Source organism: Ochotona princeps, chromosome 6, assembly GCF_030435755.1.
Source record: "Ochotona princeps isolate mOchPri1 chromosome 6, mOchPri1.hap1, whole genome shotgun sequence".
NCBI lineage: Eukaryota > Metazoa > Chordata > Mammalia > Lagomorpha > Ochotonidae > Ochotona > Ochotona princeps.
The window spans coordinates 28,389,560-28,413,540 of record NC_080837.1 but is presented as its reverse complement, the minus strand read 5'-3'; the positions used below and the strand labels follow the sequence as shown (position 1 = coordinate 28,413,540).

The 23,981-nt window shown below is 48.1% G+C and overlaps 1 protein-coding gene and 1 non-coding gene across 2 annotated transcripts; one reads left to right on the top strand and one right to left on the bottom strand.

Moving 5' to 3' along the window:
- Positions 1-1,011: 1,011 nt before the first annotated feature.
- LYSMD2 (LysM domain containing 2) lies at positions 1,012-22,601 on the bottom strand. Its single transcript, XM_004578074.2, has 3 exons — positions 22,117-22,601; positions 5,440-5,771; positions 1,012-1,332 (listed from the first exon to the last, which is right to left on the bottom strand). Exons 1-3 carry the CDS (start codon positions 22,393-22,395, stop codon positions 1,290-1,292), a joined length of 654 nt encoding a protein of 217 aa, XP_004578131.2. The 5' UTR covers positions 22,396-22,601; the 3' UTR covers positions 1,012-1,289.
- LOC118759269 (U6 spliceosomal RNA) lies at positions 2,837-2,943 on the top strand. The gene has a single exon (XR_004996073.2). It is a non-coding gene; the product is annotated as a U6 spliceosomal RNA (small nuclear RNA).
- Positions 22,602-23,981: the final 1,380 nt, after the last annotated feature.

Here is a 23,981-nt window from a genome sequence, read left to right as displayed (position 1 = left end):
TGTCAGCAAAGTTTCAGATTGTGGTATGGTTTAATTGTCCTCTTAGTTATATTAAATACTTTCACCAAGTCTGAAATATGTCAACAAAAATGCAAAGATTGGGGCTGGTGCAGTGGCAGGCTAATTCTCCATGTGTGCTTCCAGCATCCCATATGGAACCAGTTTGAGTCTTGGCTGCTCAACTTCTGATCCAGCTCCCTGCTTGTGGCCTGGAAAAGCAGTGGAGGATGGCCCAAAGCCTCGGGCCCCTGCACCCACGTGGGAAATCCAGAAGGTTACCAGTATCTGTAATTATTTCCTTTTATTGAAGCTTTTTATTTTCAAGATTGCACTCAAAATACCAAAAACATTAAAGGAGGGGGGAAGTTATTTCAAAAGCAAATTTAAAAGCACAATTTGGAGGTTGGCATTAGGGCATAAGGAGTTTGTGCCTCTGCTTGCCTCTGCAACCTACACTGGAGTGCCAATTTGATTCCCAGCTATACCACTTCCAACCCAACTCCCTTCTGAGGCACCTCACCTGGGACACAGTGGCTCACGGCTCAAGCTCCTGGGTCCTTGGATGGAATTCCTTGCTCTTGGCTTTGGCCCGGCGTAACCCCAGCTTTAGGGCATGCTGGAGGCAAACCCTAATCGATCTATGTGTCTCGCTGCCTCTGCTTCTGGCAAATAGACAAAATCTTTTTAAAATCTATCTTATTTTCCCATTTGTTGCAATAAATGAGTAGTCAAATATGCAAACATAGTTTATTTTCTCATTCAGAATTTTATAGTTTATTATTTTTTTACAAAATAGACAAAATTTGGTTCTTGGTATTAGTATAGAATATGTTAATACATATGGAAATATACATATATAGCACTTAAGTTATAAACACGCAGCAGATTCAGCATCACGTAAAACAGCCACCAAGTTTTTCACAAAATTAGAATTTCATGAGGAGATAAACATTGCTATATATATATGTGTGTGTGTGTACATGCACACACACACTTATATATATGATATGCATAGTCTTTGATGCTTTATATCAACCGGTACCTACAAAAGCTCGTCTAGAACTAGCACCCCTGCAGAAGTGATGAGCTGGAGGATACAACTGCGATCATGCTCTAAAGAACACATCAACGTGTGGAAAGCCAGAGGGCACTACATGAGCGTAACTGCAGAAGGCGGAGCAACTTCGCAGACCAAGGGAATCCAAACGGACGAGTCGGACTCTTCAGCTGTTGGGTTCCTTGTGGTCCAACCATCGCTTAATCCAGGGGACAGCGCTGGCCCTCGCCACCTAACTGTGATAATGAGAACTTGCATAGGGACTGTCTTCATCTCTGAACAAAAAGAAACAGTGTAAATCATTGCTAAAGCCATATTCTGAACATTGAAACACACACATATCATACAGCTGCATGTCCGCTCGCAGGGTAGGCACTAGGTTCTGTTAGTAAGGTGCCAGTTGAGAGGCCCACAGCCCATGCTGTGCCTGAGATCTGGTCTCAGCTGCACTTCACATGCCATGCCCTGCTGGTGTGTACTCTGGACGGCAGCAGGTGCGTACTCTGGACGGCAGCAGGTGCTGGCTCAGTTGGATCTCTGCCACCCACATGTGAAGCCTGGGCTGACTCCAGGCTTCTGGCTTCATCTCACCTCAGCTCCAGCTGGTTGGGGCATATGGAGAGTGAGCTACCAGATGGGAGGTCTCTCTGTCGCTGTGCTAAATAAACTTTAAAATATACATATGCATTTGCTAAAGAAGGACAGGAATATATCAACTCACAATGCTTTGTGTATGCCTCAAAAGTTGTATAAAGGGGACCTGGCGTGGGATCCTAGTGACTAAGGTCCTTGCCTTGCATGTGCCAGGGTCCCATACAGGTGCTACTTCATGTCCTGGCGGCGCCACTTCCCATCCAGCTCCCTGGTTTGTGCCCTGGGAAAGTACTAGAGGTCAGCCCAAAGCCTGGGACCCTACACCTGTGTGGGAGAGTCAGAGAAAGCTTCTGGCTCCTGGCTTCGGACCAGCTCAGCTCTGGCCATTATGGCCACTGGAGAATGAGAATCAGCGACAGAAGATCTTTCTCTCTGTACACCTGCCTTTCTTATAAAAACAAATAATATCTTGGAAAAAAAGAAAAGAAGAAAGTTGTGTAAAGGGTCTGACGTGGTAGCCTAGTGGCTAAATTCTTGCTTTGCACCCACTGCCAATTCGTATACCAGCTGCTCCACTTCCCATCCAACTCCCTACTTGTGGCCTGGGAAAGCAAGAGAGGATGGGCCATAGCCTTGGGACCCTGCACCTGCATGGGAGACCCAGAAGGAGCTCCCAGTTTCTGGCTTTAGATCACTTCAGCTCTGGATGCTGTGGCCACATGGGGAGTGAGCCAGCAGACAAAAGATTTTTCTCTTTGTATCTCCTTTTCTCTGTCTGCTTTTCCAATAAAAAAATAATAAATCTTTTTAAAAAGTTGTGTAAAATAAAAACATTTAGAAGCCAGCACAGTGGCACAGCATGCTAATACTCCAGTGAAATGCCAGCATCCCACATAGGCTCCAGTTCAAAACCAGGCTACCCCACTTCCAGTCACACTCCCTGCTAATGTGCCTGGGAAAGCAGTGGAAGATGGCCCGAGCCCTTGGGTCCCTGCACTTACGTAGGCAACTCAGAAACTCCTAGCTCCCAGTTTTGAACCAGCCCAGTTCTGGCCAGAGCAGCCATTTGGGAAATGAACCATTGGGTGGAAGATCTCTCTCTCTCTCTCTCTTTGTCTCTTCTTTCTCTGTAACTCTGCCTTTCAAGCAATAAACAAATAAATCTTAAAAAAAAACACAGATATTGTGCTCGCTTCGGCAGCACATATACTAAAATTGGAGTGATACAGACAAGATTAGCATGGCCCCTGCGCAAGGATGACACGCAAATTCGTGAAGCGTTCCATATTTTTAAATTTTTGCTGATGGTATGTTGGATCCAGCTTTTAATTGATCGGGATGATACTCCGCTGGCTCTGTCTTCAAACCAGAGAGGGTCTACCTAAGAAGCTGTTGAACTTGACTGGACAATAAGATGCTGGACTCTATGTTTGGTATATGCTTGCAATGAGGGAATCCCAACTGAACTTGAACTGTGGTTATGCAACAAGGTGGAGGAATCCACCATGGGGGGAGGGTTTGGGGATGGGTGGGGAGAATCCCAGTACCTATGAAACTGTGTCATATGATACAATGTAATTAATGAATAAATTTAAAAAACAAAACAAAACAAAACACAGATATTTATTAATATGTACCTCTATGTCTCCATCTAACTGCTAACTCAGTAACTTGGAATAAATGATATTTGTTTATATACTTACCTTTATTTAGATTATATTTGATTTTTTATTTATCAATTTTCATTTTTATTTGAAAAATATATCTTCTACTCCCGAAATGCCTGCACATCCAGGGCTGCACCAGGCCTAGTGAGAAATTTGGAACTCCAGCCAGGTCTCCATTTGCATAGCAGAGACCCAAACACTTGGCCCTGATGTGCAGTACACATCAGAGCATGAAGCTGGATCAGATGCGCAGGAGCCCTGACCTGCCAGGTACCCCAAGAGTGGCTGTGGGATCCCAAGTAGCAATTTAGCCTGTGGATCAAAGGTTTTCCCTGAGATTATATCTTAATATATTAAGCTGATACTAAACATTACTTAGTATTTGCTTAAATTTGCTATGTTGGGTCCAGCGGCGTGGCCTAGCGGCTAAAGTCCTCGCCTTGAGAGCCCCGGGATCCCATATGGGCGCCGGTTCTGGTCCCGGCAGCTCCACTTCCCATCCAGCTCCCTGCTTGTGGCCTGGGAAAGCGGTTGAGGACGGCCCAATGCATTGGGACCCTGCACCCATATGGGAGACCTGGAGGAGGTTCCTGGTTCCCGGCATCGGATAGGCGCGTACCGGCCCATTGCGGCTCACTTGGGGAGTGAATCATCGGACGGAGGATCTTCCTCTCTGTCTCTCCTCCTCTCTGTATATCTGGCTGTAATAAAATGAATAAATCTTTAAAAAAAATTTGCTATGTTATATCTCATTCTCAAAAGGATTTGTGATGCCTCTAACAAAGGGCAACAAGATGAATAAAACAGGAATAAAAAGAAAGGACTATGGAAGGAAGAGAGAGACAATATGTTAGCCTTAAGAAATATTGTCTGGGGCACAGTGTGATGGCTCAATTAGCCGATCCTCCCCCTGCAAGCGCCGGATCCCATAAGAGCGCCAGTTTGTATACCAGCTGCTCCACTTTTCATCCAGCTCCCTGCTTATGGCCTGGAAAAGCAACAAAGGATGGTCTAAAGGCTTGGGATCCTGCATGCACATGGGAGACCCAGAAGAAGCTCCTGACTCCTGGCTCCTGGCTTCAGATCAGTTTAGCTCTGGCTATTGTAGCCATTTGGGGAGTGAACCAGCAGATGGAAGATCTTTCTCTCTGTATCTCCTTCTCTTTATGAATTTGCCTTTCCAATAAAAACAAATAAATCATTAAAAAAGAAATGTTCTTTAAATCTGGGCATTGATTTTAATGGTTAATTTCCCATTAGGGCAAAAGGAAATACATTAGGCTGTACCTTCTTGAAATCATAAAAGGTCTTCCTCTCTCTCTCCTCCTCTCTGTATATCTGACTTTGTAATAAAAATAAATAAATCTTTAAAAAAATAAAAAAAGAAAACATAAAAGGAAGAAGGAAACCAGTTCAATAGAAAAAAAGTTTGCTCCAGAGCCAAACTAAAAAACAAAGATAAAAGTTCACATGAAATTTCAGTGAATAATGGAAAAGTAGCAGTGATATTCCCAGACAGATATCCCAGAGAGATTTTAAAGGAATACGCAAGGAGAAGCTCCTTCCATGCCTGCTGTGTGCGGAAGGGATCCCCAGCTGAACAAGGATGTTACACAAGCAGCACAGCAAAGTTACGGGCACCAGGTTTGAGTCCTGGCTACTCCTTTTCCAGTCCAGCTTGCCTGAAAAAAAGCAGCAGAAGATGGTCCAAGTGCCTGGGTTGTTACACCCCCTGGGAGACTTGGATGAAGCTCCTGGCTTCAACCTGGCCCAGCTCTGGTCACTGCAGCCATTTGGGAAGTGAGCCAGCAGGAGGACCTCTCTGCCTCTCCCTTCTCTGAGTCCCAGGTTCCTGGCTTTAGCATGAGCATGCTCCAGGGAACCAGAAGATGGAATCTGTCACTCTGCCTTTCAAATAAATAGAATAAAAATAAAGTTCAAGAAGAGACAGAAGCAGTGCTGCATGTCAAACTTTGTGCAGCACATAGTTATCTGTTTAGATTTCTTGGCTTCCTACAATGAAAACACAGTTTTTAAGCTAAAAAGAAGAGATACAGCCACCAGAAGACATCCCAAGAACAAAGCTTTCAGCCTCTGTTGTACGTCCCAGGGTATTTTTACCTGCTTTCTTCTTTTAGTTTCTTGGCTGCCTGTGTCGATAACTTAATCTGCTGGTCAAGTCTCCGCAGGAAATCCCTGGCGGTCACGTCTTCGGGCTCCCCAGGCTGAACGTCGGGCTCTTGGGGACTGGGAGGAGGGAAGTCTTCCTCCACCCCCACTGGCAGCTCCTCCGGAGCAAAACTGCTATCAACAGTTTCATTTTCCGGAGAATCAATGGAGTTAAGGCCATTAAACACCAAAGGCTTCTCTGATATAATTGGGATGTTCAAAGTTTTCTTCAGAAATATACAGTCATTGGTAAACAGTTTATTGGCTCTTTTTATCTGCTCCATCTAGAATACAAAAGAGGAAATAAGGAGTTACATGTGGCAGGTGTGACGGAGACTGTATTTCACAGCACAGATCTGCAGGCATTCCTGTGCAGGGTGTGCACTGTGCTTCCTTGAGCCTCAAGGTCCTCCCAGGGGTTCGGCCACCTCCAGGTTCATCCCTCTATGCACCTGAAGGGAAGTCAGGAAACGTTCCTTCCCACTACATGCCCAGTGCAACACACACACGATATTATTTCCACTATAAGTCAGCTTCTAACATCAGCAGCCTTGAGTCTCCTAAGGGAAAAACCACCATAGAATCTTTAGCACATATTTACTAGATCACATTTTGTTTTAAAATATCTATTACCTGTTTTCTTTGGGGGGATTCTTAGTTTTGCTACTCTTGCAAAGGTATCAAGACTTGTGGCACAGGCGTCTAGAATTGTGGCACAGACGTCTAGAATTGTGGCACAGACCTCTAGAATTGTGGCATAGACATCTAGAATTGTGCTTTGTGAGCATAACCCTCCCTGGGTGGAGACAGAATGACAACCAGGCTTGGGAAGAATAGTGTAGGGCGGGGGAAAACCCGTGAAGAAAGCCCCCATCAAGCAGTACGTTCTGATTCTGGTTCCTTTGATTACAGAGGGGGCCCTGAAGGATGGGTACACATTGGATGGGTAAGGAAAGGAGGCGGGGGAGACTTTTCATGCAGTCTCATTCTTTCCACACCATGGAGTACAGGAAGATGTACAAATGAAAGAAACAAAAGTTCATGCATATCATAGCCCATGGACTCTTACAGCTGGGGGCAGGGGGTGGTAAAGATGCTGGGATACAACACAGGAGCAGGGCGGACATACATTCTCAGTAAACCTTCACAACAGTTCTGCAATCTAGAGATGGCCAGCACCTTGTCACAAGTGTGGAACTGGAGGTTCCAGAGCACTGAGTGACATGTTAAGTCCACACACTGCTAAGGGCAGACAGGATTCACTCTACGCTAGCACTAAGTGTGTTACAGAAAAGCCAACTCCCAGCTTAGCATGCTGTGTGTAAATGTGTCTGCAGACTTCCCCGCTCTCCTAGCCTGGGGACCCGTACCACACTCGGTGTGTTACAGGCACCATGGCATCTCATTCTGACCACTTCTGCTTGTGAAGTATCTAACAGAGACAGTTTTGTGCAGTGACTTAAATATACAGACCTCTGGACCTCACAGACCTGGTTCAAATCCCAGTGGCATCAACAGGACCTGTATGATCATGAGCTTGTCACTTAGCAGCTAAAACAGGAATCATCTGCCCTTTGTGGGAAAAAGATTCGATCGAGCTTAGTGAGACACACAGGAGCTATATGGAGAACATATAGTTTTTAAATGCTACATAGACACTATATAGGAAGAAGGAAAGGGAGAGAAGGGGGCATGGAGAGAGATTGATCGTGAAGTGCCTGGTAGCAGATGGTACTGACTCCTCTCCACTTTGCAATGAAAAATTTAAAGTGCATCAGAGACAACTGATTTAAACAAGTGCCTACAGCTCCAGCGATGTTCCAACAGGAATTTCTGGCTCACTCTATTGTCCCCACAAGGTTCAGATTAAAATGCATAAGTAATGAAAGCAAATTATGGGGAGCCTTTAATGCCAAATTGATTCTGGGTCAAAACTATATTCCCACTTCAAAGAGTCTCCAAAAACAAATCAGTTCCTCCTGTTTTCCTTTGGCAGCTGGATCCACAAAAGCAGTACCTTATTTTTTTTTTTACATTTCAAATTATTATTTTATTTTGATAATCTTTACATAGTTGATTAGGGCACAAAGGGTCAAAGGCTACAGGATAGTGGATAAGACCACTTCCAATACAGTTCCCTGATAATGTGACTGGGAAAGCAGCAGAAGATAGCCCACATCCTTAGGCCTCTGTACCCATGTGGGAGACCTGGATGTTGATCTTGGCCCTGGCTCGTGGCCCAGCCCTGGCTCCTGGCCCAGCCCTGGCTCTTATGGTCGTTTGGGGAGTAACAGAAGATGTTTCTCTTTCCCCTTCTGTCTCTGTAATTCTGCCTTTCAAATGAATAAATTAGATAAGAAAGAAAGAAAGAAAGAAAGAAAGAAAGAAAGAAAGAAAGAAAGAAAGAAAGAAAGAAAGAAAGAGAGAAAGAAAGAAGGAAGAAAAAGGGAGGGAGGGAGGGAGGAAGAAGAGGGATGGAAGAGAAAAAAGTGAGGCTGGCATGTTGGTTCAGCTGGCTAATCTGCCATCTCCAAATGTAGCATCCTTTTTAGGCATCGACTCATGTTCTGGATGGTCCACTTCTCATCCTGCTCCCTGCTTGTGGCCTGGAAAAGCAGTCCAGGACAGCCCAAAGCCTGAGGAACCTGCACCTGTGTAGGAGACCTGGAGGAAACTCTTGACTCCTGGCTTTGGACTAGCTCAGCTCTGGCCATTGCTGCCTTGCAGAAAATGAAAATCAGCAGACGGAAGATCTTTCTCTCTGTATCTCCTTCTCTCTATACACCTGCCTTTCTTATAACAATAAATAAACCTTAGGGAAAAAAAAAAGAAAAGAAACATGGCGATGTAGCAAGTTCAGTGGGCAACCGTGAGACTGGCATCCCATCCACATGGGTGTTGGTTCAAATACTGGTTGTTCCACCTCCAATCCAGCTCCCTGTTAATGTGCCTGAGAGCACCGTGGAAGATGGCCCACATACTTGGAGCCCTGCACTCATGTGGGAGACCGACATGGAGTTACAGGCTCCTGACTTCAGTCTAACCTAAAAATGAATTTGTGAATGGCAGAAATCTTCTCTTTATTCCTCTCTGTCTCTTGCTGCAACTCTGCCTTTCCAATAAATAAATATCAAAAATAAAAAAGATACCACGTTAGGGGCTGGCACTGTGATATAGCAAGTTAAGCTGCCGCTTATGACACCAGCATCCCATAATAGAGTATCGATTCCAGTCCTGACTGCCCTGCTTTCAATCCACCTTCTTGCTAATGTACCTCAGAAGGCAGCAGAACTACTGGGCTCCTGCCACCCACAAGAAGTTGCCCACCCACAATGCAGTCGCTGGTCCTGGCTTCAACCTAGCTCAGGCATGACTGCTGAGGCCATTTGGAGAATGAATCAGTAGATGAAAAATTTCTCTCACTTTCTCTCTCTCTTTCTTTCTCTACCCCTATCTCTGTTGCTCTACATTTCAAATAATAAAGCATATATTTTCTAAAAAGACACCGTGTTCATAGAGACAGATGAATTGTCTCTTTGTGTCCTACTTTCCAATTTAAGGAAAGCAGGCCAGGACAAGAGAGAGAGAGTGTGAACATAGGCAGGTGCATTTTAGAGACAAAATGAAGATACATAAATCCCAAGGATCCCTGGTCTAGTTTATATGTAGACATAGGAGAGCTAAACGCCTTGAGGATACCATCTCTGGCAAGCTCAGGTTTGTCCTCCTTGCCTTTTGCTGCCCACCATCCAGCTCATGGTGTCTCTCAAAACACAGGATTCCAGGACCCCTGAGCCCTCCTCGTACCTCATCCCTGCCCCTTGGAAGATTACAGGTGGCTGATCTGGATCCTACTTCAGAACTTTGCAGACAAGCAAAGACTGCAAGGGGGAAAGGAGGCTACATTTTCCTAGTGGGGCAGCAGGTAGCCATCCTGCCACCTGGTGGAAGCAGACAACAAACCCACCTGGGGGAGGCTGAATCTCCACCTGAAGCCAAAGCATCCCCGACCTCTAGCTCCGCCAGCCCCTCACTGCCCAGTTCTGCTCTGGTTTATTTTCCCCTGAGGCCAGTTTCAGCTTCCTGTCACTCTAGGATGGATGCATGAATTAACACAAGTCAAGGGAACAGGTACACAAGACAAACTGTGCAAGTAACCGCAAATGGCAGGAAGCTATCCTCCGTGGGTTATTCTTTTAAACTTACACTTTCCTCCCAATCTCTACTCTTCTTGAGTCTGTTCTCAACCCTGGGAAGTGGGCCTTTTAAGAAGTATATGACCTGGGCTGGATTAATCACCACTTGTAACACAAGCATCTTGAATGTTGGTTCAAGTCAGCTGCTTCATTTCTGAGCCAGCTTCCTGCTAACGCACCTAGAAGAAGCAGCTGAAGATGGCCCAAGTGCTAGGACCCCTGAAACGAAGAGGGAGACCTAGAGGGACTTCATGGCTCCTGGTTTTGCCCTCGCCCAGCCTGAGCTGTTACGGCCATTTAAAGGGTGAACCTGAAAATGCCAGATCTCTGTCTCTCCTTCTCTACATATAAATCTTTCAAATAAATGAATACTTCAAAAATTTTTTATTTATATATTTGAAATTCAGAGTGACACATAAAAAGGGAGAAATGGAGAAGGGGAGAAAGACATCCTCCATCTATTGGTTCACTTCCCAGTTGACTGTAATGGCAGGAGTTAGGCCACACTGATGCTAGGAGCTTCCTCTGGGGTCTCCCATGTAGGCAGCAGAGACCGACACACTTCAGTCCTCTTCCATTGCTTTCTGAGGCCATTAGCAGCAAGCTGGGTTGGAAGTGAAACAGCAGGAACTCTAACCAAGGCCTATATGGGATGCCAGCACTGCAAGTGGTGGCTTAGCTTGCACCAGCATGGACCTCACCCAGCCTCCGAGGCTGCACTCCCCTCTGCCCAGGCCCCACCAGGACGCCTCACTTCTGAAGCTCCTGTGCTGTCCACCCTTTCCTGGACCTCCAGGCTGGAGAGTTAGGGGTAATTCTCCCCGCTGTTGCTTCTCTCTGAATGCTTCCCCAGGACTTCCAGGTTCTCCCAGCCTTGCCCATACTCTACTGCTGTGCCTTCAGCGAACTCTGTCGAATCATACTCTAGGAGCATGCTATCTGTGTGCCACCAGGACCCTGGCTGATCCACATACCGTGCAGAGGAAGACAGGTCATATAGGCCAGGCTGGGGCCTGTGACAGAGGAGAGCATGAGACAAGGGAACCACATCAGAGGCTGGGTGCAGTGGGAGGCTGCAGGCGGGGAAGGGCAGGGTCCCTGGCTCCTGGACACGCTGCTACATAATTGATCAGTGTACTGAATTACATCTCTAACTGGGCTATGAGCTTCCTGCATGGCTGCACCCTCCCCATCTTGTTATCAGCAGCCAGCACTGCTACCAGTATGCTGATACACATATGTATGAAGGTGTTTGCCGACACTTACAGTCCACACTCTGAGATGACCCAGAGCACGCCAGTGTCGCCAACGTGGGGGAAAGCAGACATCATAAGCATTGAGCGGGTCAGCCTGGGACGGGGCGGACTTAAGTCTGAAGGTGGAAACAGATGCATGTCATAGCTGGTAGTCATTAGAACCACGGGCTCTGAGGCCACACTCCCTCAGCCTTCTCCACATCCGCTTTCTTTTTATTTATTTATATTGGAAAGGTAGATATAGAGAGAGGAACAGAGACAAAGAGAAAGATCTTCCGTCCAAAGATTCACTCCCCAAGTGGCCACAATGGCCAGAGATGAGCCGATCCGTAGCCAGGAGCCAGGAGCTTCCTCCCATGTGCGTGCGGGGTCCCAAGGCTTTGGGCCGTCCTCGACTGCTTTCCCAGGCCACAAGCAGGGAGCTGGATGGGAAGTGGGGTTGCTGGGAGTAGAACCAGCACCTATATGGGATCTTGGCATGCACAAGGTGAGGACTTTAGCCAGTAGGTCCCACGTCTGCTTTCTGATCTGCATGTATACTGCAATCATTTATCCCACAGAACATGAGTGTTCCAAGGATTAAATAGAGATCAATTTCTATATTTAAAATAATACCTGCATAGAGTAAGCACTGTAAAATATTAGCAACCATTATTATTAAATTTAGCTAAGAGCAAGAAAGTCATTAATAAAGACATATTCTAACATGTACTTAGCAAAATGAGAAGAAAGAAAGTAGTAATATCCTCCTTTTTAAAAATATGTTCACTTCTGGGCCTGGCGCAGTAGCCTAGCGGTAGCCTACATTAACTGGGAGCTGCAGCTGGGAGTCAAACCAGCTACTCCCGTGTGGAATGTGTGTTAACCAGAATTCTAATCACTAGGCCAAATGCCCAGTTCAAATTCATTATACACACACACACACATATACATATATATAGATATGCACACACACACATATATATATTTAAAGATTTATTTATTTTTATTGGAAAGTCAAATACACAGAGAGGAGAAGAGACAGAGAGGAAGATCTTCCATCTGCTGATTCACTCCCCAAGTGGCTGCAACAGACAGAGCTGAGCTGACCTGAATCCAGGAGCCCAGAGCCTCTTCTGGGTCTTCCGTACGGGTTCAGGGTCCCAAGGCTTTGGGCCGTCTTCGACTGCTTTTACAGGCCATAAGCAGGGAGCTGGATGGGAAGCGGGGCCACCAGGACATGAATGGGTGCCCATATGGGATCTCAGTGCATGCAAAGGACTTTAGCCACTAGGCTACCGCACTGGGCCCCAAATTCATTATATTTTAAATTAGTGTTTTTTTAAAAAAAACCTTTTGAAAATCTGTTATTAGCGAACCTTTGCTCTGCCATTTGGGACACCTATGAATGTTACTGGAATTCTGGTACGAGCCCCAGCTACCCTACTTTCAGTCCAGCATCTTGCTAAGGTGCCTGGGAAGCAGCAAACAATGGCTCCAGTTTTTGAATCCCTGCCATAACTGACCCTAGGAGGCAGCTGATGATGGCTCACGTACACGGGCCCCGAACATCATGTGAGAGACCCAGGTGGAGGGCCAGCTATTGAGAGCACGCAGGGTGCCAACCAGCAAATGAGAACTGTCTTACTCAGCTGCTGGCTTTCCTCCCCACTCCGCCTCCCAAATAAATTTTTCAAGAAGTTAACAAGAGAATGAATTTGATCTTAACTTTGGTCTTTGTGAAAAGCAAAGGCTGAGTAAAAATTAAGGTGTGAAAACAGCCACACCAAGAGCCAGAGGCGCAAGAGGGAGAAGCAGGGACAAGTAGCAGGGAAGGGAGAAGCGACGGCAAAGGGGACTGACAAGACAGGCCGCAGTGGCAGCAGGACGTCCAGCTAGGGAGACGGCTGCAGCTGCACCTTCAGGAAAGCGAGGCTCACCCACAAGGAAGGCCTTGAGCTCGCACCTGAGCCCAGAAGGTCTCCTGTCCTGGGAATGCCACCTCACACAAAACTAAGCCAAGGCATGCCGCACTCCCAGGAGACACCACAGCTCTCCCACCTGACCTCGCCTCCATGCTTCCTGACGCCCCATCAATGCTAACCAGAGTGGGACCTTGCCCGGGGCAATGGCACCGCCTCACCGTTCTTCTATTTCTCTTCAGCAGGATGTCCCAGCATGACTCCATGACACACACATTCACTCTCTGGCCACGAAGGAACAGGTTACAGAATAAGGAAAGAACTAATCAGATAGCCACAGGTTGGATCACAGTGAAACTAGGTGGACGAGAGTCATCAATAGGGCCCAGTGCTGTGGCACAGCTGGTTAAGCTACCACCTGCATGGGAGCGTTGTATGGAGTCCCAACTGCTCTTCTTCTGATCCAGGTCCCTGCGAATATGTCTGGGAAAGCAGAAAGCAGCGGAAGATGGCCCAAGAGCTTGGGTCCCCGCCACCCATATGTGAGACCCAGGTGGAGTGCCTGACTCCTGGCTTTTACCTGACCCTGCCCTGCTGCTTCGAGCCACTTTGGGAGTGAACCAGTGAATGGAACATCTGTCTCTCTTGGTCTCTCTCTTCCTCTGTCTCTCTCTCTCTGTGTAATTCTGCCTTTCAAATAAATAAATAAGAGAGAAAGAGTCATCAGTATCTTTAAAACAGCTTATCAAAATGAATTTACTTCAGAGGGAAATCACAAAACTTCCTCCACAGGGCACCTTCACTTCCTGCTGGTAGCTATGGCCAGGAACTCTGTCCAAAAAAACACTGAGCCCATAGCATCAGTTTACCTAACTAACAGTGGACATCAGAGACCAAAGTTCATTTTCCTGGATCTCTCTTCCTTAAAAACAAAACAAACAAACCAAAAAAAAAAAAAAAAAAAGATCCATTCCAAAAACCTTTCAGGATATACAATAACTGTTATTTATATAGCACTGTGTGTCTTCCAAAAGATCCCTATATGTATGTAAAATTTGCATTTGATTATCATTTTACAGAAAACAGACTTAAATGTTAAATGATTCTCCCAAGATTCACCCCTGCCTCTATTTCCTGTTATGCTGTAGGTGTTGGTGGCAGCTAGACCTTCCACTGCCATGAGCTGATGGAAAAAAAAAGGGTCTCAGAATAGTACACGAGATTCCATTACAGAAATAGTTCAAAAAAGGCAAATTTGGGGCCGGTATTCGTGGTGTGGCCACTACCTGAAACGCTGGCATCCCGTATGGGCACCAGTTCACGTCCCAGTTGCTTCACTTCCAACTCAACACTCTGCTGGGAAAAGCAGTCGAGGATGGCCATGGGCCCCTGCCACCCACCCGGGAGGCCTGGAATCACCTGGCTCCTGGGGTCAGCCTGTCCCAGCACTGGCCATTGTGGCTATTTAAGGAAAATCAGGGAATGAAAGCTCCCCCCTCCCAACTTTCTCCAAATAAACACATCATTTTTAAAAGGCAAGCTTCTAGATGTGAGAATGGACTAGCGGTTGTTGTGGGCTGGTGACACAGGGGATGGTGAAGGAGTGGAATGGGTATGGGTGATGCCAGGATCTCGGGTGTTAGGGTGACGGAGCTGTTCTGAAATCATGGTGACGGCTGCACAACTCTGGAAATTTCCTAAATGTCACTGAATTGTACACTTCAGGTGGATGGTTTGGTGGCATGGAATTATCCCTCAATAAAGCCATCTTTAAAAAAACAAATGAGAATCTATGTGTGATATTATAGGGCACATACTTTTGGGTATTGTCCCTTGGTTCCCAGCCCGCAACTTGCTCCACCAACACAAGCCAGAGACTACAGAATTTTTCTTCCCTAAGGCAAGGTATGTAACCTTTTTATTCCCCCTGTCTTGGAGCTTGTCCTAAAGAAGATCTGACCTGACAGTAGATCTGAAGACCAATTCAAAGGGCCCCATTGCTGATGTGGGAGGGACCAGGAAGAATCTGAACAGACAGGCTTTGCTGGGTTGCCCCAGCTTAATAGCATTCAGTCCTCATCTGTGGGCTTGCTCCTGCTTTGGTCTCCCTCGTGTAACGAAGGCTCCCCAGAGAAACCCAAAGGAACCAGCTGGGAGCTTCTGGCTGGCTGCATATGTGCAGGTTCCTGAAGGGCAGCCAGTTTGCAGAGGGTATGCCAGCTCCATGCCCTGTCCCTAGACCTCGTCTTATGCCTCTTTTCACCTGTACTCCTTGTAACATCCTTTTTGATCAACTGGGAAACGTTAAGTGTGTCTTTGAATTCTGGGAGCTGTTCAGGCAAATCAACAGAACCCAAGGAGGGCATTGTAGAAACCCTGGTTGGAAGCACTGGAAAACCCACCAGGGGCCTGCGATAGGTGCCAGAAGGGATCTGTAAGTTCCTACCTGCAGGACCCAGCCTCCAATCCCAGCTGCTCCACTTTGGATCCAGTTCCTTGCTAATGTGCCTAGGAAAGCAGTGAATGATGGCCCAAGTGCAGGGGTGTGGGAGGCCAGGATGGCCTTCTTCAGTCTGGCCCAGCTCTGGCCACTGCAGCCAATTGGGGATGGGAGATCTCTCTTACCTCTCTTATTCCGTAATTCTGACTTCCAAGTAAAAACAAAGGGACCACTGCAATGGCATAGCACACTAATCCTCTGCCCTGTGGTGACAGCATCCCATAAGGTTCATATCCCAGGTGTTTCACCTCCCATCCAGCTCCCTGTTTACGGCCTGGGAAAGCAAAGGAGGACGGCCCAAGTCCTTGGGATCTTGCACCCATGTAGGAGATCCAGAAGTTCCTGGTTCCTGGCTTCAGATCAGCTCAGCTTTAGCCGTTGCAGCCATCTGGAGAATAAACCAGTGGATGGTAGACCTTCTCTATCTTTCCTCTCTGTAAACTGTCTTTCAAATATATATAAATAAATAAATATTTAATAAATGAATAAATCTTAAAACACACATACACACCAATTGGGATGGACAGTTAAGATGCCTGCATCTCACTGCGCAGTGCCTGGGTCTGACTCCCAACTCTGAACTTGATTCCAGCTTCCTGCCAATTGGAATCTTGGGAAACAACAAATGATGGCTTAGGTGATTTGGGGTTCTGCTACCCATGTGGGACACCTGGATTGCATTCTCAGCTCCTGGCTTTGCCCTAGGCCAGTCCTGGCCATTATGGGCAGACTGTACCAGAGGATGGGAGAGTGGTATGTGTGTGGGTGGGCGGGGGTGGGGGGAGAACATGCATGCGCACACAAGCGTATGTATGTGTCTCCCTTTCCGCTTCTCAAATAATTGTTTTCACCAGCAGTGTCACTATTTACACAGTTCCCCAGCTTTGGATCAGCAAGGTCAACAAGCTTCACTACTAACAAGACAATCATCTCACTCCTCTTCTAAGGGAGGTAAGGCCTATTAAGGAAAATGCTACCAACAACAGAGAAAAAAGTTTATGCAAAAAAAAAAAAAATGGGCCAGGCATACTGTCTCCTTCCCACTTTCAGTTTCCACATTGTTCTCCTGTAGGTTTTTCAAGGGATGCCAAACAATGCAAACAAGCCAGGTCCATTTCCTGCAGAGGACTGACTCCAACTGGGAGGAGCCAGGGTCCTGAAAAAGCAGCAGCCAAATCTGGAGTTCAGGGTTAGGGACAGGGCCTCCAAGTCTCAAGGGGCATAATAAACACACCCAGGGAAACACGTCAGGGAAATTTCAGCCCAAACAGGTTTATGTCTGAGGTCTGAACCATATTTGTTTAATAATTTCTCAACCCAACTCAAATAGTTTCAGTTTCCCAGACTCACTTCCTCAAATGCCTTGCACTCTGGGGGAGCTAGATTTGCATGTGCTCAGTGAGGACCCCACTACTGGCGGAGGAGAGAAAAGCAACACCAAGCTCCAGCAAGGGCAGCACAAGGCCCTTCTTGAAGGTCAAGTCTTTAGTAGGCTGTACCTCCTCTCTCAGCCCTTCCCTGGGCCCCATGTGCCAGGATATGCTTAATTCCAAGGCATATGGTTTCAAATCAGTCACACTTTCTTATGAATTTGACCCACACGTTGGTGAAGGACCCACCAGACACCAGGCCAGGCATGGAAGGTAAAGGTCCCTGGCCTCTCATGTAGCTAAACATTCATTAACAAGAGGACAGTCCCAGCTAGCTGCAGCCCCAGCATCTCAAACAAACCAGGTATCAATCAAAGCAGGCACACAAATATTGAACACCAACTATTGTTTTTCATGTGGGGAAGGGTCATAAAGCTATGTTCCAAGTGACTGGCAGAAGAAGGAAGGCTAACCACATGTCAACCTGGTCAAGTTCCTGAACCTCCACATTTTTCTTTCCTATAAAGGAACTTCCTGTATCCCAAGGCCCAACTCAAGGGACAGAGAGACCCTGAAACAAACAATATGAACAGCCTACCTAGATACCACCTAGGACCCAGCCACTCCTCCTCACTTCCTTCTCTCTCCTCCACTGGTCCAAGCAGCTCTCCCTTCTCATCTATATTACTGCAGAAGGCTGGGCTGTTTTCCCTGCCCTCCTACAGCCTACTCCTAAACCAGCAGACAGACTGAGCTCTTGTTTTATATTATATATTCTAGAGAGAAAGAGAGTTCTCATCTGATTCATTCCCCCAAATACCTGCAATCGCCAGGATGAGGCCAGGACCAGATGCAGGAGCCAGCTCCTCAATCTAGGTGTCCCACCTGCGTGGCAAGAACCCACTCACTTGAGCCATCTTTGCTGCTTCCCAGAGGTCTGCATTAGCATGGGGGCTGAGGCAAGGGGCCAGAGCTGGGAATTGAACTCAGGCATTCTGATGTGGGACACAGGTCTCGTCATCACTAGGCCAAACACCCCTCCCTGGAGTGAACCTTTCTAATGCATGAGTCAGATCATGTACACCCTGTCACTCAAACCCCTCCAGCGTGTTCCAAATCAGGAAAAAAAAAAGCCCAAGTTCTTACAACAGCCTTCAAAGCCCTAAATGATCCTGTTCTGCCATACCCCACCATATGCTACGCACCAGCCGTACTCCTCCTGGAAGGCCTTGCTGACGCTTCCACTCTGGGCCTCTGCAGCACGGGCCGATCTGCCACCAGGATGTCTGCACAGTGCTCGCCCACTCCTTCTCAGGGAAGCCTGGCCTGGCCACACTTTTTATAACTATAGTCAACTCTCCCCTTCTTCCCTATCGTCCTTCCTGGCTTAATTTCTTTTTTTCATTCCCTTTATCAATATTTGATATATTTGTTGACTGGCTGCCTCCACTAAAATACAATCCCCCAAGGGCATAGATTCTTTTTTTTTTTTTACTTTTTTTTTATTAATTATTATGCATTATGTGACAGTTTCATAGGCTCTGGGAATCCCACGCCCCTCCCCCCCCGGTGGATTCCTCCACCTTGGTGCAGTATTACAGTTCAAATTCAATCAAGATTCTTTCCTTGCAAACATATACCAAACATAGAGTCCAGCTACTTATTGTCCAGATGGGTTGAACAGTTTCTTGGGGAGACCATTTCTGGTCCAAAGTTAGAGCTGGTAGAATATCATCCCAGTCAATTAAGAGTCCCAATATAACATTAACAGCAATTTGTAACATTATGGAATTGACATGGAAGGGCATAGATTCTTACTGACTCACTAATATAGCACCTGAAAGGCAGAGCCAGAAAACAGAAAAAACTGCAGGAATGACTGAGACAGCTGGGGAGGAGTGCTGGGGATGGTGACAGGATGCAACGTGACATACCAACTCAGAAAAGACCTCAGAGGAGACACAAGAGCAAAGACCTGGAGGCAAGGGACTAGGGTAGGGGAGGGTGGGGCAGCAGACAAAGCCATGACTAGCCCTTTATCATTTGCCTGGGGCCCTAGGAAAAAAATGAAACTGCAGGGTACTTCTTCAGCAATGATTGACAGCAAGCAATCATTACACCAAGCAAACAAGAAAGCATTACACCAACACATCACACACACACATACATACACGCATGTGCGTGAGCTTGCATGTATGTGGAACAAGGCTCTGGGAGCGAGCCAAGTGACCATGCTTGTTAAAAACAGAGATCTCAGTACTCCTTTTCTGGGGACTTTGTTCCCATGAGCACAAAGCCAGCTGGGATCTTCGATCATCCAGAGTCTGCCCCACATCCTTCCTCTCTTGTAAAGGCAAGTTTGAGAAACACTCATATATTTCCACAACCCAAGATGCATATTGATACCAGCCCCTGAGCGGTGCTGATTTCCAACCCATGGTCTTGGTAACCCTACCTGGCCATCGGTTCTCTATCTCCAACCCTTGTTAAAGGGTGTAAAAACCTCAAGTACTACCAGCAATTCCCAGGCTCCCAATGCGGGGGCCTGAGTCCCACCTGGTCTCCCAGCTGTGTGGCTAAGGAGTGGCCATCAGCAGAAGGGTCCCTCCAAGCTGACTGCAGAGCTGTGCTCTTCATGCCAGTACAAAAGGATAAGACCAACTGCTCACTGGCATGGACTTAATTTTCAGGTGTGCTGCCTTAGGTCTCTATGCCCTTTCAACATCTCATCGAATCTATTTAAAGATGTTGTGCCCTGCACTGCGGCATAGGTTAAGCCTCTGTCTGCAGTGCCAGCATGCCATATGGGCACCAATTTGAATCCCAGCTGCTCCGCTTCCAATCTTCCCTGCTAATGTGCTTAGGAAAGCAGTAGAGGATGGTCCAATGTTTGGGCCCATGCACCCATGTAGGGGACCTAGAGGAAGCTTCAGGCGCCTGGCTTTGCACTGACCCAGCTCAAGCTACTGCAGCCATTTGGGAAATGAAGCAGTGGATGGGAAATATTCTCCATATCTCTCTCTCATCTCCCTCTCTGTAAATCTGCCTTTCAAATAAAAATAAATAATTTTTTTTTAAAAAAATCATTCCAAAAGGTGTTGTAAATGATCTTGGCTATGGATCTGAAAATCTTAACTTGCTCAACTTCTTTGTTCAGTCATGGAAAAAAACACTTTCCTGCCTTTTTTATGTCTACCTAAAATCTCATTTACGATGAGTAAAACCAATTCATACCTACAGATACTAGCTAAAACATCAATATCACTTCATTGCTCCAGTAGTCTCACTTTCCCCAGCTGTATGTAACTGATGGAGGAGTGTCCAACAATTCCATAAACTCCAGTCCAGGACCCCAAGCAATGACACATGCATGCAATAACCCAGTGGTTCCTGGCCAGCGGTGAGTTTGCCGTTGAGGCACTCGTGGCAATGCCTGAAAGCAGCAGAGATCAGAGATGCTCCAAGGCACAGGGCAACTTCCCACAGCCAAGAATGAGCCTCTTTGTGACACCATCAGTGAGAGACCCCGGTCATTACAGACTCTGATGCCCCATTTATCATAATTCAGTGGACATCTTTTTTTTTTAAGATTCACTTGTTTTTATTGGAAAGTCGGATATACAGAGCAAAGAAGAGACAGAGAGGAAGATCTTCCATCCACTGGATCACTCCCCAAGCGGCCGCAATGGTCGGAGCTGAGCCGACCTGAAGCCAGGAGCCTGGAGCTTTCTCCAGGTCTCCCATGCATGTGCAAGGTCCCAAGCCTTTGGGCTGTCCTCAACTGCCTTCCCAGGCCACAAGCAGGGAGCTGGATAGGAAGTGGAGATGCCAGGACATGAACCAGCGTTCATTTAGGATCCCAGTGCGTGCAAGGTGAGGACCCAAGGCATTAGGCTACTGCGCCAGGCTCAAGTGAACACCTTTAAATCAAAAGTTGTAAAATACACTCCTGAACACACTTACTGGCACTTAAAGGAAAACGATGATAATGTTATGAGGATCAGGCCAGATATCAGACATGCAGTGGGCAATGAGCCACATACAGAGAGACTGCTATGGCAAGAGCCCTGGAGCAGGAACACTCCCCTGGATACCACAGACTCCTCAGCCAGGACGTCAGGTGCATAGGAGCCAGGTAGCAAAACGCCTTCCTTCTGCAGTAGCTAGGATGCTGGAAGGGCTCTTGAGAAGACTAACCTCAAAAAAAGGGTATTGTAAGTAACCTGTAGAGAAACGCAAACATTTTATTGCTGTGCTGATTCATGCTGGTCTCAACGAATACTCATCATTCTTGGGAAGTGTTCTGACCTCTCTCATCTGTAACAAGGAGATTCATGACACCCGACTCCCAGGTTAACTGTGAAAGTCACATCAGAGAAGATGAAGTGGGAAGGGACCATGGCAGCACCTGGCACTCGGCAGAGGGGAGCTGGGGATAGTTCCCAGTCTGCTCTCCTGAGCTCCAGCCCAAGCCTGCTTTCCGCCCACTCCTCACCCCGCAGGCACACAGGGAGAACTGAGGGTCACAGAGTCACTCAAAAGGGAAGGGGGCCTGACAGCTGCCTTTGCTCTCAAAATGCTTACATGATCAAACAGCCAGAGAGGGGTAAATGTGGACCTGCTCAGTATGCAAAACAGCTTGCACTTGCTCTCCTCTCGGGTAAAGCGCCAGCAGGAGTTTCACTTTAACAGTAAGATGTGGATAAGATCATCTTTCTTCCCATTGCAGACTCAGGTGCTTCGGGAAAGAACCCTAATAATTGATCCACAGCTCCAGCTTTAAGAAGGCCATCCCACAGCTCAGAGTTAATTATAAGTCATTTTAACGCAACAATTTTATTCCTCCGGGTTTCCATGCCCTTCCCAGAGGTGAAAGAGAATAGGCCCAAGACCCAGACACTTATCAATTTGTAATGAACACGGCCTTCCAGCTCACCTAGAACACAGTTCCTGGCTGCTGCTTAGCGACAGGTGTCACATTCACGGGTGTAATTTCACTTCTAAATGAAGACGTCGAATTGATGGCACCAGACCATCGACTAGGGGGGCAGCGGTGCCCTTCCTGACTTGTCACATAGCTTGCTTCCAAAAAGAATACAATCAGCCGCCCTTTGGCTCTGAGTAAATGCACGATGCTGTGGTAGGGACAGCAAACCAGGTAGGTGAGGGTGGGAATACAGGGGTTGCCTCGTGCTCTCTGGCCTCCCTCCCTGTCACAGATGCAAGTCTGAGCTGTAGCAGGGCAGCGCTACCTGGGAAGCGAGCCCTGGCGGCCCAGCTCTCTGGTTGCGGGAGGACCCGGGCGCACAGAGCCAGCGCTTGGGGCCCGAGCAACCACAGCCGGACAGCTGCCCGGACACCCCGGGGACCGCCCCCGCCCCGGAGCCGCCCTCGCACCCTGCTCACCGTGACTCCGTACTTGAGCGCGATGCCCTGCAGCGTGTCACCGGCGCGAACCCGGTGTTCCACGAGGCGCTCGAGGACGCCGGCGCCCAGCGGCGCCCGCACGCTGGCCGTGCTGCCGTACGAGCGGGTCTTGGTGCGGGCCAGGCTCAGCGATAGCTCGGCCTCCTCCGACTCGGAGCCCGAGCGCGAACGCGGCGGTGGCGGCGGCGAGGGCGCCGAGGCCCGCGGCGCGCGGGAGCCGCCTTCCCGCAGGGACGGTGCGGCCGTGGGATCCGCCATGGGTCCTGCCGGGGCCGCCAGGTCGCCGAGCTCGCCGAGGGGGCGGCGCCTCGTTCACCGCCGTCGCTGCCGCCTCTTCCTCCTCACAGGGGCTGCGGCTGGCCGTGCCGCGGGGGCGGCGGGCGGGAGGCCGAGGCGGGGAGCAGCGGGCCCTGCATGGCGGGCGCCTCCCTCCTCTTCCTGCCTTTGCCAGCACGCGCACCTACAAACGGGAAGAGCGACCCGAGCTCCCGCGGCCGCCCGGCCCCAAGGCCGAGGCTCCACCCTGCCCGCCCCGGGAAGGCCGTGCGCCGCGCGGGTGCCGGCGCTCCTCAGTGCCCCTCAGTGGTCCTAGGCCTCCGGTGGAATCATGCTCCGGTCTTCCACAGCCTGGTGACAGCACAAAGCCGAGACTTTGCTGGCCCTCCTTTACTGATCCCCAGCAGGGGCCGGCTGATTCAGACCTGCAATGTCTACCCATGCCTGGGTTACTTCTCTCTCCCCTCTTGGTTACCTCCAATGACTTCGAAGTCACAGACCACATCAACATCTTTAAACACATGCACAGCTCCCCCAGGTTCGTCTCAGCAGTCTGCGGTCCTCTCCACGTTGTGCCTGGAGGAATAGAGGTTTGGGGGACTGGTGGGTGGCTTCACACTACTCCTCTGTTTGAGGTTCCCTGGTCTTTGCACAACCAGCTCCGATTTTCGTCTTGGGCTGCCTCGAAAGCCAAGGCCCATTTCCTGACTTGGTCACTTGCAGTTGACTAACTGCCACCATCTTTTTTTCTCTGAACAGTGATTCCCCTAGGGAGTCATCACTCACTCCACCAAGACCTCCTCTTGGTCACCTGCCCCTTGAACACCCTCGCTGTAACATTCTGGCTCAGTGCACACAGTGAGTGCACAATGACTAGGATCCAGGGCCCTGGTATCTGTCCTGTTTTAAACAGCTCTCTCAGGGCCCGGCTAGCTCAGTCGGTAGAGCATGAGAGTCTTAAACAGCTCTCTCAGGAGAACAGCCCTGGGGGCTCCTCAGGAGATTGCCAAGTTTGATTCCTGGGTGGAAGTTTTACACCAGGGTGTGCTGGACAGGGCCAATCAAAGGAACTGGAGAACTGGAGCCTAAGAAAGTCTCTCTCTCTCTCTCTCTCTCTCTCTCTCTCTCTCTCTCTCTCTCTCTCGGAACAAGTGGTCCTGCATCACCCCTCCCACTCTAACTTCCTTCAATGGCTCCCTGTGGACAAGCCCTCACTGGTGTTCAAGCTATGTGAATTTCTGCGTTTTTTCTTATGCTCTGCTGTACTCATCTGTAACATCCTGTGTGCACCACATGTGTCTGCCAAAGCAAAGCCACTTGAACTTGCCCTCCTTGTTCCTACTTTCACACCTTGAATATGCTGTTCCCTTTACCTGTGCATGGTCTGAGATTTTGTTCCCTCTGATTCTTCCCAGTTGCCCCTCTCTGACACCTGCCCAGTCATTTCTCCTTTGAACCGTAGGGGCAGTCTGAACCTTGTGTTTAATATTGGACTAATTGTTTTCTGTTTGAATTATTCATGCGTTTGACTTTGCTTGTCCACTAGATACGTGCTTCGGGGAGGCATA